The sequence below is a fragment of the Vipera berus genome, assembly GCF_964194415.1.
Source record: "Vipera berus genome assembly, chromosome: 2".
Taxonomy (NCBI): Eukaryota; Metazoa; Chordata; class Lepidosauria; order Squamata; family Viperidae; genus Vipera; species Vipera berus.
The window spans coordinates 49690761-49709101 of NC_138203.1; the positions used below are offsets into that span (position 1 = coordinate 49690761).

General features: G+C 38.6%; 1 protein-coding gene across 1 annotated transcript in view; it reads right to left on the minus strand.

The window, feature by feature from the left end:
* TMEM232 (transmembrane protein 232) overlaps positions 1–18341 on the minus strand; it is a gene marked incomplete at its 3' end in the record, with an annotated part of 115054 nt that overhangs the window by 60838 nt on the left and 35875 nt on the right. The window contains exons 8-9 of the mRNA XM_081318864.1: positions 7013–7136; positions 6609–6828 (exon numbers count right to left, since the gene is read on the minus strand). Coding sequence (XP_081174990.1) covers positions 6609–6828; positions 7013–7136 — 344 coding nt within the window. The remainder of the gene's footprint in view (positions 1–6608; positions 6829–7012; positions 7137–18341) is intronic.

An 18341-nucleotide genomic window follows, 5' to 3' on the forward strand; every position in this document is an offset into this window, starting at 1 on the left:
GCCTCATCAACGTTAAAAATGCCTTATATGAAAGCGATGATTATTTTTCCCTCACTTGTCACTGAGCTCTTTCCATAGCCTCACCAATTTGCTTTCCTCCCATCTTCAAAATGGGGCAGAGGCAAACAGCAGCCTCCCCACACCGAACCACTTTGTCATGCATCAGCAAAGATTGCTGTCCTTACTGGAGGGCAGTCCTAGTTGCTGCTGTTGTAGGCAGCGTCAGTGCCTTGTAGAAGGAAAAGGTTGATTTGTTTAATAGCTAGCTAGATGAAGCATAACCTTCAGTGAACATTTGCCTTGTTTCTGCGGTGCAATTGCAGGTGTGCTGTCTTCATGCACCAAGTGGTTTTGTTTCTTTGCTCACTATTGTCCTGGATAAAGGCAAGCGTTGCCATTAAGAAAGCAATTCAGTGAACTAGAGGGGCTGAATTAAGGAGGGGCCCTCGTCCCTTCCCACATCAGGAAGAGAAACAGGTGAGCCCCTCTTCCCATAAATAGCTGGAAAGATTGGGTACTAGATAGTGGAGAGGAAAGGGGAGCCAGGCTCTATGAAAACCCAGAGATTTCTGCAATGAGCTTACCTTGTCCAATCTTATCAACCAAATATCGAGTGAAATCCATAAACAGAATGTGGAGACACAAGAATGTTTCCTTTAAATACTACGGCAGTGTCTGAAAATCCCATGATGATTTACAGCCAGGAACAATTTTGTCCTCTATTAAATGTTCATTATTCTTCTAAGTCTTCATAACTAGTAGCTGTTTCCATACCTTGAGGTAGCATAAATTAATCATTCTCTTTAACAGAATGCCTATTTGAAGAATGACCCTTAGATTCTTAGAAATTGTTTGCCTCCCTTCATTTCTATTGCAAGAATTCTAGATAATCATCCAGCAATTAGGAGCTTTTCATACTTTTCATTCTCTATCCTTTCAGAAGCAAAGTCAAACTAATCAGTGATTATTACTTCTGGTAGCCTGGGCAAAGAAAGATTACCTCATCTCCTATCCCATACAAAAGGGAAGGAAGGAAGGAAGGAAGGAAGGAAGGAAGGAAGGAAGGAAGGAAGGAAGGAAGGAAGGAAGGAAGGAAGGACCAATCTTTTTGCATGTTGGCTGTTGCTCTGCTAAAGTGAAGGGTATGATAAGCTAATTGTCCTTTGTATCTAGAAAATTGATACAAAGTCTCCTTTGTTGAGCTCAACTCTGAGTGACTTCATGAACATATCAATGTAATCATCTTGGCAACAAGAAGTGGAAACTAATTATCAACTTCTCTCCTGATCATTTTGCCTAGGCCAGGGGTAGGCAACCTCGGCTCTTTTATGACTCATGGACTTCAACTCCCAGAATTCCTGAGCCATTCTGGGAGTTGAAGTCCATGAGTCATAAAAGAGCCGAGGTTGCCTACCCCTGGCCTAGGCTGCATGAAAGTTACTGGGTTAGCTTGTCCTTTACAAGAGAAAGGAGCATGCCTGTGATTTACAGGGTACGTGCTTAGGTAATGTGCTTCACTGCTTTTCCCCCCCCTGTTTTTAGTAAACATACAAAGGGCTTTTCTGCACCATAGCCTTCAGCTAGTTGTCTCCTGTGTGTAAACTGGCAGGGATTTAAACCAGTTTAAGAAATTATTTCCTACATTTCCTTCCCTCCATTCTGATTACAAGATTCTGCTCAGAGCACAGTTAACATGGCCCTCAACTATAGGTTCCTTGTTTCTTTTCTCCAGTGCTTTTTTTGTAAAAGAAAAAGGTGCCGGAACTCACACATGTCATACAACCTGCCTTGCCTACCCTACAAGGTTCCATCCAAAAAAGGTGCCGGAACTCCGTTCTGAGCGTTCTATGAGAAAAAAAGCCCTGCTTTTCTCCTCTCACCTATGCCAGGAGAGCACGTGCCAGTTTCTAAAACAGTTTTACAGTTCTTCCTGTCACTTGGACTGGAGAGGGAAACTTGACAAAAGCCTTGTCAATATCAATATCACTCAGTGAAAAGAAACAGGCAGCATTTCATTACTCTACCATTGAAAACACACAAGCACACGTACACACAAACACATCAAAATGCACATACCACAAGAAAGATCCAGGCTTTCAGGTTAGGCATCCCAGCATGAAATGGCCACTGGAGGCAGAGAGCAGTGACTATAGTGACTGCCCTCCCAAAGCATATACCAGCCAATTGAACTGAGATCACTGTGTAAAATAGAATGAAGTGCAGCAGGCAGAAAGGGGGAAACATGACTTTAATGCAGAGAAAGAAATCACAGGTGGGGGGTCACCTTCCCAACAGCCTAGGGCTGGTCTAAAGATGATGAAAGTCACTCCTGCTCTTCCAAAATGGAAAGTCCTCAGGCAGGGCAAGCAGGAAGAAGTGCAAATCAATCCACGGTATCAACTTGCAATTTTACATGGAGATAAGCAGTGTGACTCTCCAATGTTGCACAAGAGCCCCAATCAGCCCAAGCCAGCATGAATAATAGTTAAGGATTATAGTAACTGCAGTTGTCCACTCCTGCTGCACATATTTACCTAAACTGTAAATCCTCTTAGTAAGACTCATTTTGGAGGAAACGTGGCTATGTTCTAGCTGCACACCTACTTACAATGATAAGTAACTGAATTAATCACAGGGCACAGTCCTGTTTATAGACAGCATTTGATCAGATGTTTTACTGAAGAGGTAATAGTTTACATTTTAAAAAGAATACAAGAGATAATAGTAACAATACCATTGCAGTACAATAGCTGGGAAATAAGATTCCTAATTAATTGCTGAAGCTGAAGGAACAAATATAAAATACCAGATTTCTGACTGCCAGCAGCTGCGAGATGCCTGGGGGGAAAGTACAAAGGGTGTTAAAATGAATTTCTTTGCTTCTTACTGGGAAATAAATTCCAATCTGTCAGGGGTTATTCCAAATAAATGAACTTTTTATTGGGAAAAAAAAGTAAAAATAAGATCAAGCTCATAAAGTTACCAGGTAGTTGAACTGTTGTTTTGCGGGTATGGGAAGCAGCTGTTTATTTCCACATACATAAAGAAATGCAAAAATAATAATTCAGGAAAGTAGAGCCAGAAACTATTCCATAATGATTGCTGGATGAAAAATTTTGGGTGCTGGATGGAAAAAAAATAGTAGGTGCCTCAACACAGACTGGTGAATGGGACAGACCCAAATAAACCTTTGCACTTAAAAAAAGACATCCATTTAAATTATACTAATGTTCTCTACCTTTTATACATATAAAAATGCATTTTATTGTAGCAGATATCACACTTTTCTGCAAAATTCTGCAGAGTTTCAACTGTGTGACAACAAATAAAAAGATAATTTGGCTCTTGAATGTGCTTGATGGTTTCATCAAATCCTGTGGTCATCATACTTGCCAGAAGCAGGGCTCTGTCAAACACATCCTTCGTGGGATGAAAGCAGGAATCACCAAGCAGGAGCATGCAACAAAAAAGGCTTTATTCAGCTCAAAGTCAGCGCTGGGAGTGAATTGCTCCCAGCGCTTTACATAGCCATCCGGAGACAGGACCCCGCCCCCAGGCCACAAACCAGCATCTGGCCACAATCCTTTATAATCCCTCCTCCCCCCCTTGCAATGTTCCCTAGCAAAGCATCTCTTGCTGCCCTACGCTGCCTCTATCCTCCGCACGTCCTGCAGGCCTCCCCTCCCCACATCGAACAATCTGCCGCCAAGTAGGAAAATAAACCAGGTAAGGTCCCATCCTTATGCCCTGAGGTATGATAATCTCAGGGAATCTCCTTATATAGACATCCCCAATTTATTTTCTCTCTTAAGTCTTTATTTTATGAAAGCTAAGTTACAGCATGCGAAACAATTGCGTTAGCTCAATTCACCTTAAAATTAACAATATAAATTGTTAATTAACAATATAAACCTTACCAATCCAGCCAACCATAGTTTAACTACTCACAATTAAACCATTTGGTTCTTTTCCAGTTGAGTTAAGCACTGATAATTTATTACAGATTTTTTAAAAGAAGAGAGAAAAGAGAAGCTAGAATATCCAAGTGTCATATTGTTATTGCACACACAGAGAGATACACAAAGGCAAGCAGATGGTGGTATGCTAGGACTGTCATAAAAAGTGGACTGTAATCTAATAAACATGTCTAGACATTTTGAAAGAAATCTGTTATAAAACTATTCATCCAAGTTCCCAACAGCATCAGAAGGCTGCCTTCAGTTCTGCTTTGCATGACCTCATGGCAGCTATCAAACTGTTACTTTAAATATATTGAAAGAAATATGTCCCTGACAACGCAGCAAGTGAATATGCAGAGGGGAGAAGGTGGTATTAAAAGTTCTGCAACAAAGGTCTTTAAAAAGAATAGAGGAAAAAGAGACTCATTAGATATTCAGGCAAGCTGAAAAGAAAAATGATTCTTTTCATATTCTAATTTTCCTCTGCTCATTGCTAATTGAGTAACCACTGAGAAAAAAGAACGCATTTAGCAATTCTGCAGGTGTTTTACCTCTCCCATTATCTCAAACACCAGTGCTAGGAGAAAAAATGCACCAAATACATTTGAAACAGAAAACATTTCTTTTTACAAAGACCTAATCTTAACATTTAAAGCTATCTTTTCATCAGATTCATTACAATGTCCATCCTCTAGATCAAAGGTCCCCAACCTTTTGGGCACCAGGGACCAGTTCCGTGGAGAGAGGTTTTTCCGTGGACTGGAGGGTGTGTGGTTTTGTGTGCTGCCTGCATCTCGCGGATGTGGCTTTGCTTGTTTGTGCGGATCAGTTGCTGGCATGCCATGGCCCAGCAGCAGTCCAAGGACTGGGGGTTGGGGACCCCTGCTCTAGATCTTAGCCTACATGTGGCATAGGTAATTTCAACTGGTGCTGGTGATGACCTATAAAGCCCTAAATGGCTTGGGTCCGGGATATCTGAGGGAACACCTGCTGCCAGCATCAAGTTCCCTTCGTCCAGTGCGCTCCCACAGGGAGGGTCTTCTCAGGGTGCCACCGGTAAGAGATTGCCGGCGGGTAACACCCAGGGATAGGGCCTTCTCAGTGGGGGCGCCTGCCCTTTGGAACCAGCTGCCAGTGGAGCTGAGGACTGCCCCCGACCTCCGTTCATTCCACCGGGGCCTGAAGACCTGGCTCTTTGAGCTCTCTGGCCCAGGCTGAGGATTAATCTTATTTTAACTGGGCTTTTATTTATGCAGGGACAAATATAATTTTTTTAAATTTGTTTTTAACTTTTGTATCTTGGTTTTTTAATCACCCTGTAAACCGCCCTGAGTCCTTCGGGAAAGGGCGGTATATAAATGTAATAAAATAAATAAATAAATAAATAAATAAACTTTGTGAGAAAGCGGTACCATTTTTATAAGTTTTCAGGGTCCTGCCATGGCCGTGTTTCTATTGGCACCTAGATTTCTTTTATGAACTTGAGCTTTAATATTCTTTATTAAAGACAAAATGACAAAAAGCTGTAGGCAAGATACTAGGGTTTTTTTTCCAATTACTTATTTCCACTTGCATTTGTAGTAAAAGGGAAAAGTAGAAATCCCTGGTTAAAAGAAAAAGTCAAGTCTACCATTTCCCTGTTCCATCAGTGAGCAGTTTCACCACATCCCAGTGGTGAACTTGTAAAAACAATGTCCGTGTAAGACAAGGGCTGAAAAGGAGAAGACACTGATGGCAGAAAGCCTCTTTCTCCAATGGAATGAAGCACAAGAAGTGAACTGGACAAGGCTGCTTATGACATACAAGTCAGAAAATGCTACTTTTGAAGCAGAGTAGAAAAAGACAGGAGGAAATTGCTTTTCTGGTAGGCTGAAGAGGACATTCCTAGTTTTAAGAAGTGGTTGGTGGCTCATACTCACATTAGGGCAAACTGGAATTCTCTTAATTTATCTTTTAAGTTCATTTTAGCTTTGTATCATAAGATGTAGTATTGCCTAAACTGGTTATGAAAGTGCTTGAACCTTATTGTTACCTGATTAAATTTGTAACTTCTTTGATTTAGTTGTCCTTAGAATGTAATAGCAATGTGAATTTCATCAAGATGACATCTCAACTTCTGAAACTATTCTCAAAAGCAGAGTATGAAGCGGCTCATTAATTACAAGTTGTCATGCGCTTATAAAAAGAAGCATGAATGGTAATTTGAATATTTCTTTGAACTGAAGTATGTGTAAGTTTAGGATTTTAATATTCATTTTAGAGAACAGTATATGTTGATGTTATCAAGAGCTATGTGAGGAGAAATGCGCCTTCTAAAAACAACTGAAGTGACAAGTTCAGAATTGCAATATAAAGACAACAGTATTATCTAAATTAGGCAGCAAGAGCTTCGGATTTACCCCATCCCTGTTCTTCTTGTTGGACCCCCTCCCAAATCTTCAGTAGTATGTTTTATAATAATTGCTACACATACACATATATAATGCAGAATTACAAAGAAGAGATGTAACTTAGAAAAACCCAGCAACCAGTTGGCATAAGCGAATTGGCCATTTCCACCTCTGAATCTGTGCATGTGAGCCATAGTGTGGTCACTGTACAACCACACACATACATAATGCAGGAGGAAATTGCTACTTTGATACTTACAGTCATCAGATGGAAGGCAGAAGTTCAAAAGATCAGGAAAATTTGCTCCTCTTAATTCTTTGTCATTATCATGTTCTTTTCCACAGTCACAGAATCCAAGAAAAGCAGTTTTTTGTAAATCTGCATTAATGCCATGCAAACAGATTTCTCTCAGGATATTTGTATATATGTATCCTACCTGCCAGTGCCAACATGACATCTTTTTCTTGTTATTCTTTTCCTGTGCAACAAAATGAAATAGAAACCAAAATGTGTAAAAAGACTACAGTTCTAAAGTACATATTTAGAAACATTAACAGAGCATTGGCTGCAGCAGAATCAATGCAGATCTTGGAGGAACTCATCTGGGACACGACAATGATAAACACAAGTCCTTTCTACACCAAGATTAACTTGGCTCTTACCTGTTTTTGAAGAGGCACAGAGCTTGAAATAAAATATTTTACTAGGTCCATTAAAACTTTCAGACATGACATGTTTAATTTGGCACTTTCTCCCAGTACCATCAAGGCCAGTACTGATTCCAACCTAGATATTTCAAATCAATAAGGACAAATATCAGTCTACTTTTTCAAATGAAAAATGCAACATTATTAAAAATAATGCTAAATTCTCTTGGATTTAGCTGGTACCACATTTTCTTTACATGAAATTCAGTTGAATGCATGGAATATCCCATGCAAAGTATTTTCTTAAGTGTCAGCCATTTTGAGTAGCAGTTTTGTTGATGCATGCTTATACATTATATACATCCATTCCTTGATGCAATGCTTATACATTATTAATTCAGCAACAAAATAAGTTGGGCTACTGACTACCAATATGCTAGCATAAAAGACCTATGGTCAAGCACATAGCAAGCCCATTTGAAGAAGGAAAGCAGCTATACAGAATATCAAAGGATCACATGTTCAGGATCTAGCAGTGATAGGAAACACCATAGAGATTCCAGTTTCTCTTTTTTTTTTATTAAAAAGTTTTATCATACATTTTATCTTTAACAAACCCCCCTACCCCTCCCCTATCCCTCCCTCCTTACCCCTCCCCCCCTCCCCCCCCCCGACTTCCCAGAGCTAAGTACAAGGTATAAAAAACAGGAAAAAAAGAATCATAAACAACCACATGCTAACAACCGTAAACTCTAAAATCTATCACTCTCTAGCTCATATAGAATAACTACAAACACTATTAATATAAAGTCTTCATTTCAAAAAAAAAAAAAAGATTTAGGCAATCTAGCATGACTTGGGACGCGCTTAAAAGCTCCAGCCTTGTCCATCTGTACATCCAAAACACCATTCCAATCCCCCATAAAAATAACAGATTTATAATCCAACTGGGTAAGCTTTGTATAAAGTAAACTAAAAAAGTCAGCTTGTTGTTGATTAGGAGCATATAATCCAACTAAAAGCGTCTTTTTGCCTTCTAGCAGCAGCTCTATCATAACGTATCTTCCATGCTTATCTGCTTCAATTAAGTCTGCTGTTAAAGCACTTTTAACATAAACAACCACTCCATTTTTCTTATTCATTGCAGAAGCAACAAATCGCGTACCCAACCTTGAGTTCAGTAAATACTTTTGATCCACAACCCTAATATACGTTTCTTGCAAACATATAACATCTATCTTGAATTGTTTTAAATATTGAAAAACTTTCTTCCTCTTCTGTGGTGAATTTAGTCCATTAACGTTCCAAATTAAAAATTTAGTTGTCATGCATATCATCCCAAAGCTCTTAAAGCGCTGCTCTGATAGGACTATCTTTTTTAGGCCGTGCTCCTCCCACTGCTTGGCTATAAGTACGTTGTGAAAGTTCCATAGGCATCTGCTGATCTTGTTCTTTTATTTTTTATTTTTTAATCGTTTTAAAGCAGCACGTGTCACCCTCTGCTCTCTAAGATCATCCAAAGAAGTTGTAGCTTGATCTCCTCCAGCACCGTTCTCCTCTGTCTGTCCATCTTCAACCTCTTGATGTTCTCCTTCTCCAGATCTCTTTGCAGCTTCCAAAAGTAATAATGGGGTTGCTTTTAAAACGTTATTATAAAAATCACGCGCCTGCATCACAGTAACCAAACGGTACCTTTTACCTTCATGCATCACCATCAACCCAACTGGGATCTCCCATCTGAACCTTATATCTCGTTGTTTGAGCTCTTGCACAAGAAATGTAAAATCCTTCCTTCTCCTTAAAATCTTTGGAGGAATTTCTTTTAGAACCAAAACTTCTTGATCAGCAATCACAACTTTAGAATCATAGGCAGCTTGTATAACTTCATCTCTAATTTCCCTCTTTACAAAATAAACCACCACATCTCTAGGCAGCTTTCTCTGTCTAGCAATCCATGAATTCACACGAAACACTTTATCCATGCCTCCCTTTATTTCAGATGCTGGCTGATTCAATACCACTTCCAGAGCCTCAGAAATCAGCTGCTTTAGATCTTCCTTAATATTCTCTTTTAAGCCTCTGATTCTAACAGCAAACTGCATCTGGTAATATTGAGCAAGACTCAATTCTCTGTCCATTTTGTCTCTTAAATCTTCATTCTCCAATACTTTTGCTTCTAATATGGCATTCTTTTGAGTCAAATCTTCCACTTTTTCATCCAGGTCTTCCACACATTCAGCCACTTTATACACTGAAGACAAAATGTCTGCCTTCATCACACTGAACTTCTGTTCCATCCTCTCTTCCATTCTCTCCTCCAATTTCTCCAATTTCTCCTCCATCCGTGCAAATTTATCACCCATTGATTCCAGAATTACCTGAGCATGTTTTTCAAGAGCATCTTGTAGATCCTTCGGTGTCAATACATCAGGAAGATGCAACGCCTGCAATGATGATTGTTGCGTCGGAGAAGTTCCAGCACTCCGAAGAGTTTTTGAGGGAGGTTTAGCCGCCATCTTTTACTTCCACTTGTGACGCACTTTCACTTTAAGTTTAAAAAAGTCCATCAAGCTCGAGAGTAAAATATAATAATCCTCTTCATCCTTTCCTCTTGTACCGCTCTGCCTGCTCCTTTTATTCCATAGTCCTTCCTTCAGGCAGGGGTGGTCGCAAACGCCTGGCTCTGCTCCAAAAAATCCGGAGCAGAGACGCTGGCCAGCTGGGAGCGACCCAGGCTACGGGGGAGTTCGATCCTTCAGCCGCCCAAGCAACAAGCTCAGGCGGCCCCGGAGAACTCAACCCCTACCTGGGGCCTCACCCCCTCCTCTTCTCCCGAGGAGGGGGCTTCAAATTCACCCGAACAGCTGATCAGCGCTGTTTCGGGTGAAAATTACTCAGCTGAGCCGCGGGCAGCCCGGGAAGGCTGTCTCCGGCGCCGCGCAGCCACCGGAAGTCCAGTTTCTCTTTTTTTATATAGCACTTGGCAATAGGACTTGTATACCACTTCCCAGTGCTTTACAGCCCTCTCTAAGTGGTTTACAGAGTCAGCACATTGCCTCCAATAATCTGGATCCTCATTTTTATAGACCTCAGAAATATGGAAGGCTGAATCAACCTTGAGATGGTGAGACTCAAACTGCCAAACTGCTGGCAGTCGGCAGTCAGCAGAATAAGCCTGCAGTACTGCATTCTAATCTCTGTGTTACCACCACAGCTCATCATTCAGAAATAAATAATCATTTTAATTGTTAGTCAGTTTTTTTCACTTTTCAGTTGACCGTTTTTACATTCTTTTATGAGTGAGTCTCTTCATTTCATTTCATTTCATTTATTATATTTGTATACCTTCTCCCGAAGGACTCAGGGCGGTGAACAGGGCACATATAAAAAATACAGAATACAAAAATTAAAAGGAATTAAATAGTAGCCCAGCTAAAACAATCGATAAGAATATAAAAATCCCCATTAAAACCCCAACATATCCCCCATCAGGCCAGGCCAGCTTGTTCAAATAGATGGGTCTTCAGACCGCGTTGGAAGGAGCGAAGGTCAGGTGCCATCCGGAGCTCAACCGGCAGCTGATTCCATAAAGCCGGAGCGCCCACAGAGAAGGCCCTCCCCCTGGGGGCCACCAGCCGACATTCTCTGACCGGAGAATCTTGCTATGTTCTCTTGGCAAACATAGTTTAATTTATCGTACATTACACATTTTTCCGTCTAGATATGTGTGGTTCTCAAAAGAATTCTAGGTAAGAAAATTTTTACACAACATGATATCTTTCTAATATACAAACATCACATCCAGGTGTCTAATTATTTTTATCACTCTAAGTTCAAAAAAAGAGCTTATAAACTTGGTTGGCATTTTACCCCTCCAGTCTCAGGTAAAAAAAAATGATAAATGTCTGGCTGGTTAGTCTCTAGCAAAGAAATATTTTATCTGGTTTCACCTGTCTGTCTTCAACCCAGGCACCACAGTCATCTAGCCATGTTTCCTCATGATATTGTTCCTTTTCAGCAATCCTCAGGTCTGCCCTTGAACACTTTGGTGAGATTTGTTACAATCTCATCTAACATCCTAGAAAGCTTAATTAGTGGAACTACTCGATCGATTTAGGTTCTTCAACCAACCACAGTCCATCACAGTCCAACAGCCTTTAAAACTGTCTAACCCAGGGCTTTTTTTGTCATAGAACGCTCAGAACGGAGTTCCGGCAACTTTTTTGGATGGAACCTTGTAGGGTAGGCAAAGCGGGTTGTATGACATGTGTGAGTTCTGGCACCTTTTTCTTTTACAATAAAAGCACTGATCTAACCTATCTTAGCCATTGTGAGGCCTTTAGTTGCCAACCAGAATTTCCCCAGAATTCTCATTAATCTTGATGTATCCTCATGGAATTTTTCTAAGCATTCCCCCTCATTCCTCCAACTGTCTGCCCCTCCTTCTTTTCTGGACAAGATCCTATGAGAAACCAAATAACTTCTATTACTAGCAAAGCATAGCACAGAGTTAAAACAGGTGCTTGGTATTATCTTTCCTTCCAGGACCCATTCCACACAAACATGTAGATATATGACTTATGAGGACCAAGCCTTTGGTTCTGCAGGCTTGTCACATAGAATATTTCCATAAATTGTTCATAGCTAATCAGATCTCATATAAAATGTTTATACATCATTATATATCACATGTAATGTTTATCTTATCAGTTGAATAATAAAATAATTTAAAAGAGCAGTGCTTAGAAGTACTTAGGCAATTAACTCTGGTATGCTGCTGCAAAATAAAGTAAGTTGGAAATGGAATTAGCTTATTAAGTATCAAAGAGAAAAAGTATTAACAAATTCTTTTACTGAGGGAAAAACTATTTCTGTTAATTCATGATCTTCCCTGGGAGGACAGGGGATTTGTATGCAAGCAGAAAGGATATTCAGGTATTGGCTAGCTTGGAGGCAACAATATCTCCGAATTCAAATAATAAAGTCCACCCTTGCAAAAATATAGATATATCCATGATTATAGTGAACTGAGGCTGTGTAGTACTTCACACAAAAATAAAAAAAAATGTTTTGAAGGAGGTGTGCATGCAAATGTAGCACCTGGGACTCTCAGCTGCATAATTTCTTGAATCATATGACTATCTTTTCTAGCTCTCTGCCACGTCAACCCCAGAAAATATATGAACTGAAATGTGTGTGTATTTCCTGATAGGTATTACATTTCTACCATCTCCCAAAGCCTCAGAGCACTTTTTGGAACTGTAAACAGATCTATATGAATTTCACTATAAATTATTATAAGAAATTATTTAAGTGTTCATTGTAAACAGATGGGAAATAGATGGGCAGTCACCTACAAATCTTCATTATGTCAAACATGAAGATAGCTTTATAGTATAATCTCCCCCACCCATCATTACTGAAACTTTTAACTAGCTTCAATAAATCTGAAAGAATGAGAATGCATACCTTAGCCTAGGGGTGATCCTGCTAGTATACTAGATCAAATGCATGCTTAATCAGTCAGTAAAAACAATAACCCAATATACTATATTTGTTTTGCTAACATACAAACCCATTTTTATTAACACAGTTTTGTGCTGTGGTGTCTTTGGAATGCTTAAGAGATAACATGACAGATGGGAGTGCTTAGGGTTTCTGATAATATTGGAGACCATAAAACAATTTCCAGTGCATACTCCTATAATAAATTAGGAGTAGATTTTATTGGTGGATGCAATGGTATATGAGAATGATCTTAGGAGAAAAGAGGGACAGCAGCAAACTGGACAACTGGTGCATTAAAAGATATCTCAGGCCACAGCAGGTGAAAGGCATGGGAAGCATTTCAGAAGGGACCTGCCGTAACTTTCAGCAGAATAAAAGGAAAGAAATAAATACTTTCGGTCTTGCAAGATTCTGCTAATGTAACCTTACAATAACGTTAGCACTCACTACCTTGAAGGACTAACATGGTGGATTACTCATAAATTACAGTAGAATCTGCAATTATATCACTCACTTCTTGCTATACAACTCTATTTTTCAGCTGGTTAATATATTGTGCTCCAGCATCAAAACATTTCAGTTTCTTTCAGGTTAGCTGCTCTCACCATTTTTTCTCAAATTAAGTTTGAGAAAGTCCAACCTTGAATGTAAAGTATCACCTGAGAACACCACCAACATTTGATTTGAAGATTCTATTGGGTTTCTCCTAGTTTCTCTGCAAATTATCTCAGTCATGAATCACATTATATGAGTATTCCTTTAATTTCTACCAGAAAAGGCATATCAAAGGAATACTCATATAATGTGGATTCTGTGGATTGTTCATTTGCCTCTACAACATAAATTATCTATTTCATTTGCATGGTTATATATCCTTTGCATTTGTTCCCACCATAGAACAAACTCCAATGTTTCATTTGAGCAACAGCTGTAAACAAAAGTCTTAAGGATTGGAGATTAATAGTTGTGGCTGTTGATGAATGATGGAGCATAAATTCCCTTCCATTCAAGCACTGCTTGTAATGCTTATCATCAAACCAAATTCAAACCTTTTTTTCCTATATTATGATGCAAAAACAAGACATTCACTGTCATTTTTTACAGTATATGATGTAACTACATTGATGCCATATTGTGAGGCATCACAAACCTAAAAAGCATAATATCTGTACTATGTCACATGGCTTTGGAGCATTTATGATTGCTTGAATAATCCACGTTGAATATTATCTGTATGCTTCTATATGTTTTGTGCACCAGAGATGTAACTACAATAAATAATATTAGGAGCAAAGAATTCATATCTGTTGTGTTATGCTTGAAGGCCATCAATTGCCAACCTTTGCAGCACTATCTTGCAGATGAAGCACATCATTTTTTTCCAGTGGCAATTATGTCATCTAAATAACACTAGGTGCCTAGACTATCTTGTAACACTTAGTTCATGGCTTTCTGTCAAAGTGCTGGTGCAAATACTACTCTAAAAACAAGTCTGTTATAATAATAATAATAATAATAATAATAATAATAATAATAATAATAATAATAATAATAATAATAATAATAATAGTAATAATTATTATTATTATTATTATTATTATTATTATTATTATTATTATTATTATTATTATTATTATTTTATTTGTATACCACCCTTCTCCCGAAGGACTCAGGGCAGTGAACAGGGCAATATACTAAAATGCACAGATACAAAAATTAAAAAAGATTAAACATAGTGCCCAATACAAAACAACAATAAATACAGTACATTAAAAGCAATAATAAAACCCAAACCCATCAGGCCAGGCCGGCTTGTTCGAACAAGTAGGTCTTTAGGTCGCGCCGGAAGGAGCGAAGGTCGGGCGCCATCCGGAGCTCAACCGGTAAGCAGTTCCACAAGTCCGGCGCACCCAAAGAGAAGGCCCTCCCCCTGGGGGCCACCAGACGGCATTCTCTGACCGGTGGCACCCTGAGGAGGCCCTCTCTGTGGGAGCGCACTGGGCGGAGGGAAGTTGATGCCGGCCGCAGGTGCTCCCTGAGGTATTCCGGACCCATGCCATGTAGGGCTTTAAAGGTCATTACCAGCACCTTGAATCTCACCCGGAAGACAACTGGAAGCCAATGCAGCTCACGGAGTAAAGGTGTAACATGGGAGTATCGGGAGAGTCCCAACACAACTCTCGCGGCTGCATTCTGCACCAGTTGGAGCCTCCGGGTGGTCCTCAAGGGCAGCCCCATGTAGAGAGCGTTGCAGTAGTCTAACCGAGAGGTCACGAGCGCATGAGTGACCGTACGCAAGGCATCCTGGTCTAGATAGGGCTGCAACTGGCACACCAGGCAAACCTGGGCAAAAGCCCCCCTAGTCACGGATACTAAATGATCTTCAAAAGAAAGCTGTGAGTCTAGGAGGACTCCCAAGTTGCGAGCCCTATCTACGGGGGGTAATAACTCACCCCCCCATAGAAAGAGATGGAATATTCTGAATTTCCCGAGATGACAAGATTATGATAAGAAAATAGTTCGGGATCTTTCTCCTTTTCCATTTACTAGTTCTACTTTGTTAAAGCAACTGAGGTTAGCAAAACTGTCCTCATTTCTAACCAAGTGGTATTGAATTAATGGTTCTCTGCATTATACCACATATTTTATTATAAAGGCAGGTTTTGCCTTTAGATCTTCATTGAACTAATATTTCTGTGTAAAATACTTCATTATCTATAATGATAGATAATATCTTAGTTCGTTTTGATCTGTTACTGTCTGTTGATATGCTGTTGTAAGATCATTTACAGTATATTTGCCTTTACTCCTAATTTCAGCTTTATAGTATTTCAGTAGAAGTTTCCACAGAGAGATGGCATTTCATGACTTCTTGTAAATGTTAAATCTGTCCCACTATGAATCTTTTTTTTAATCTTTTCTTTTAAAATTTCACTATTCTTTTTAACTAAGCTACAATTAAGCCCAATTTTTTAATGTTTAGAAAGCTGTTTAAGTTCAGGTAGATGTTTGGTTTGTGCTTATAAAGTGCTTTACAGTAATAGTGGCTTTGACACTAAACACTCCTGCCTTATTTCTGCTGTTCTACAAAGCTATTGCAAGTTTTTATAGAGCAATTAAGCTTTTTCAACAGCCTCTATGCTTTGCTTCCCATAACACTCAGTGAAAAGCCATATTTTATTCAGCAACAATCTCATTTGTTCAAGTCTCTGTATATATAAATGTCAAATCATTTGTGATACTCTGAACACATTAGCTTCCCCAATAAAGCTACTCATCTTGCTAAATTCATTGTCCTTTTGTCTTTATTCTCTGACTGTTTCAGCATTATTCTTGTTATTCTTTTATTTATTTTTTTGCCCTTTCTTCTTCCTTCCCCACTCCCCTCCAAATAAGGCAAGATTTAAAAGGGGGGGGTTGGACTTTTTTGTTTGTTTGCTTGCAATCTCACCCATCATGTTGTGCTTTTTCTACTATCAGTTAAAAGACCCTTGAGTCTAAAGTGGTTTTTTCTGCTTTTTTTTTTTACTGAAGCTCTTTAAAAAGCTCCAGCAACTCTGCAAGTTTCATAATATATACAGGCAACCCAAGGGAATCAAGCAATAATAATAGGCCAGAAGTATGTGTAATTAATCAATACTAACAACAACCAAATACACTGCACTTTAAAAATCAGTAAAGAAACACCTGAAATAATTGCAATTCGGTACTGCTTATAGGGTCTTTTTAGCATTTCCCCCTATATAATAAACATTCTCTGAAAGATGTATTAATCTTTGCATAATACATGAACATCATTATTTCCTCTAACTATATCCTGTTTAAAAAGCTAACTTCAATATTCAGCCAATTAGCTAGCCAGCCAAATCAATTTTTATTTTCCTTAAGATGCTTTTCACAAGTTTATGCTATATTACTGTAATAATTTTTTAATTTACATGCTTAAATGATGCAGAATTTTAAAAAATAGATACTTCATGTTCTAAAGTCATCTTTATACAAATTAAGCATGCTTTATCTTCATAAATTTAATAAAGTGATTGCCTCAGACTTAAACAATAACTTCAGATTTCTTTAATTGGGGAGGCTGTTAAATATTTTTACAAGTGATTATAGAAGGGAATTGTTCTAACTTAGCAGTCAGAAGTAGATCTATCAGCACAGGACTTCAACCAACATCTTAGTAATATTATAGGTCATTCAGTGGAGTCAGGTCTTAAGCTGTAGGCCCTATGGGTTATACAGAGTCATAGTACTTCACAGCAAGTACTGCTTGAAAAGAGAATTAACTATGAAAGAACACATTACATTTAGTTCATTTCAATACCCTATGTAACAGGATACAAAATAGGAACTTATAGACAAAACAAGCAATTATTTTGCAAACATACAAATGTGAACTACAGGTAGTCTTCAGTTAACTAGGGCAATTGTAACTGGAACTGCTGTTGCTAAGCAACATAGTCATAAAGTGCTCCATCATATCACAACGCCACAGTGATGGCAATTCTGGCACTCCCAGTTGTTGTCATTAAGTGAATCACTATCAGTGGTTAAGGAGGGACCTCATGTGGTCCCCATTTGCAACCTACTACCAGCTTCCCATCGACTTTGTCAGAAGCCAACAAAGAAGGTCGCAAACAATGAACACATGACTGCAGGATGTTGCAACAGCTGGAACTCTGAGGACTGGATGTAACTACCACAGTTCTTGATTTTCAAACACAGAGATCCAATTCCCAAAATAATTCTTTATGGAATTTTTACCTCAACCCTTTTGCTATCTCCAACTATTATGAAGGTTCTTTCCCACTCACATGGAAAAGCAATTACATTAGTGAAATGTAATGCCCCTATTGTTTAACCGTACAAATAAAAATATCTCCTATTTACATCATTCTTGTTGAATTTTAAACTATTTTATCTGTTACTTCCTTAGAATCATTCTTCCTCTTAATTCATTTGATTATCACTGTGTTTTCTTCTGCTTTTTCTTTGACTCTAAATTTACAAGTTTAAAAATGATTCAGGTTTTTTTGCTTATATAAATAACGTGTACTTTCTCCAGGTAGGATCCTGTCAGTATTGAAACTCAAGATACTTGCTAGCTATAACTGAACCAAAGAACTGCAATAAAAGCAGTATGGGAAAATGCAGATTTGTAAGGGGAAATAACATCAGAAGAGTATGTTAAAATGTCCACTGTAAGTGTAAAGTAACTGATATATAATAACAGTATACTATACTAGTATAAATTAATCTAGCGTATGAATCTAATGAATCTGGTGAAAGAAAGGGAAATTTAAATAATGCCTTTGTTGAAGCAGCACAGTCCAGGAGTGCAAGCAATGCAGTGGACAAAGCATATTTAAAATTGAAAAAATGTATTATTCTTCCTTGCAGTCACTGTGCTTATATAAATAGGTACTGCATTGCATGGAGCTTAGAAATGCTTGGCAGAAGCGTCACTTGCTTCCTTGCATACTGCTAGAAGCAGCTTCTACTAATTTCTTGATTTTTCCTATCACAGAGGTAGCATGCTTTGTTGAGCTTCTTAAGGATATTTATTCTATTTTGAAATATTCTTTATTTTATTTAAGGGATATTTCATGTTTTTCTGTTATGTCTTACACCACAGAGATCCATCAGTTTGAAACTGTGGAAATCAAATTGATTGCATCATCTAACTGATCAGAGGGGAAAGAGAAGAAAGAAATATTATATGTTTAAAACCTCTGCCCATTACACCTTGTCTTGTTCCAAATGAAAACACAAATCTTGTCCTGTTCCAAAGCCTTCAGTTCATGAGTTACTACTTTCTCTGTCTCTGTTACAC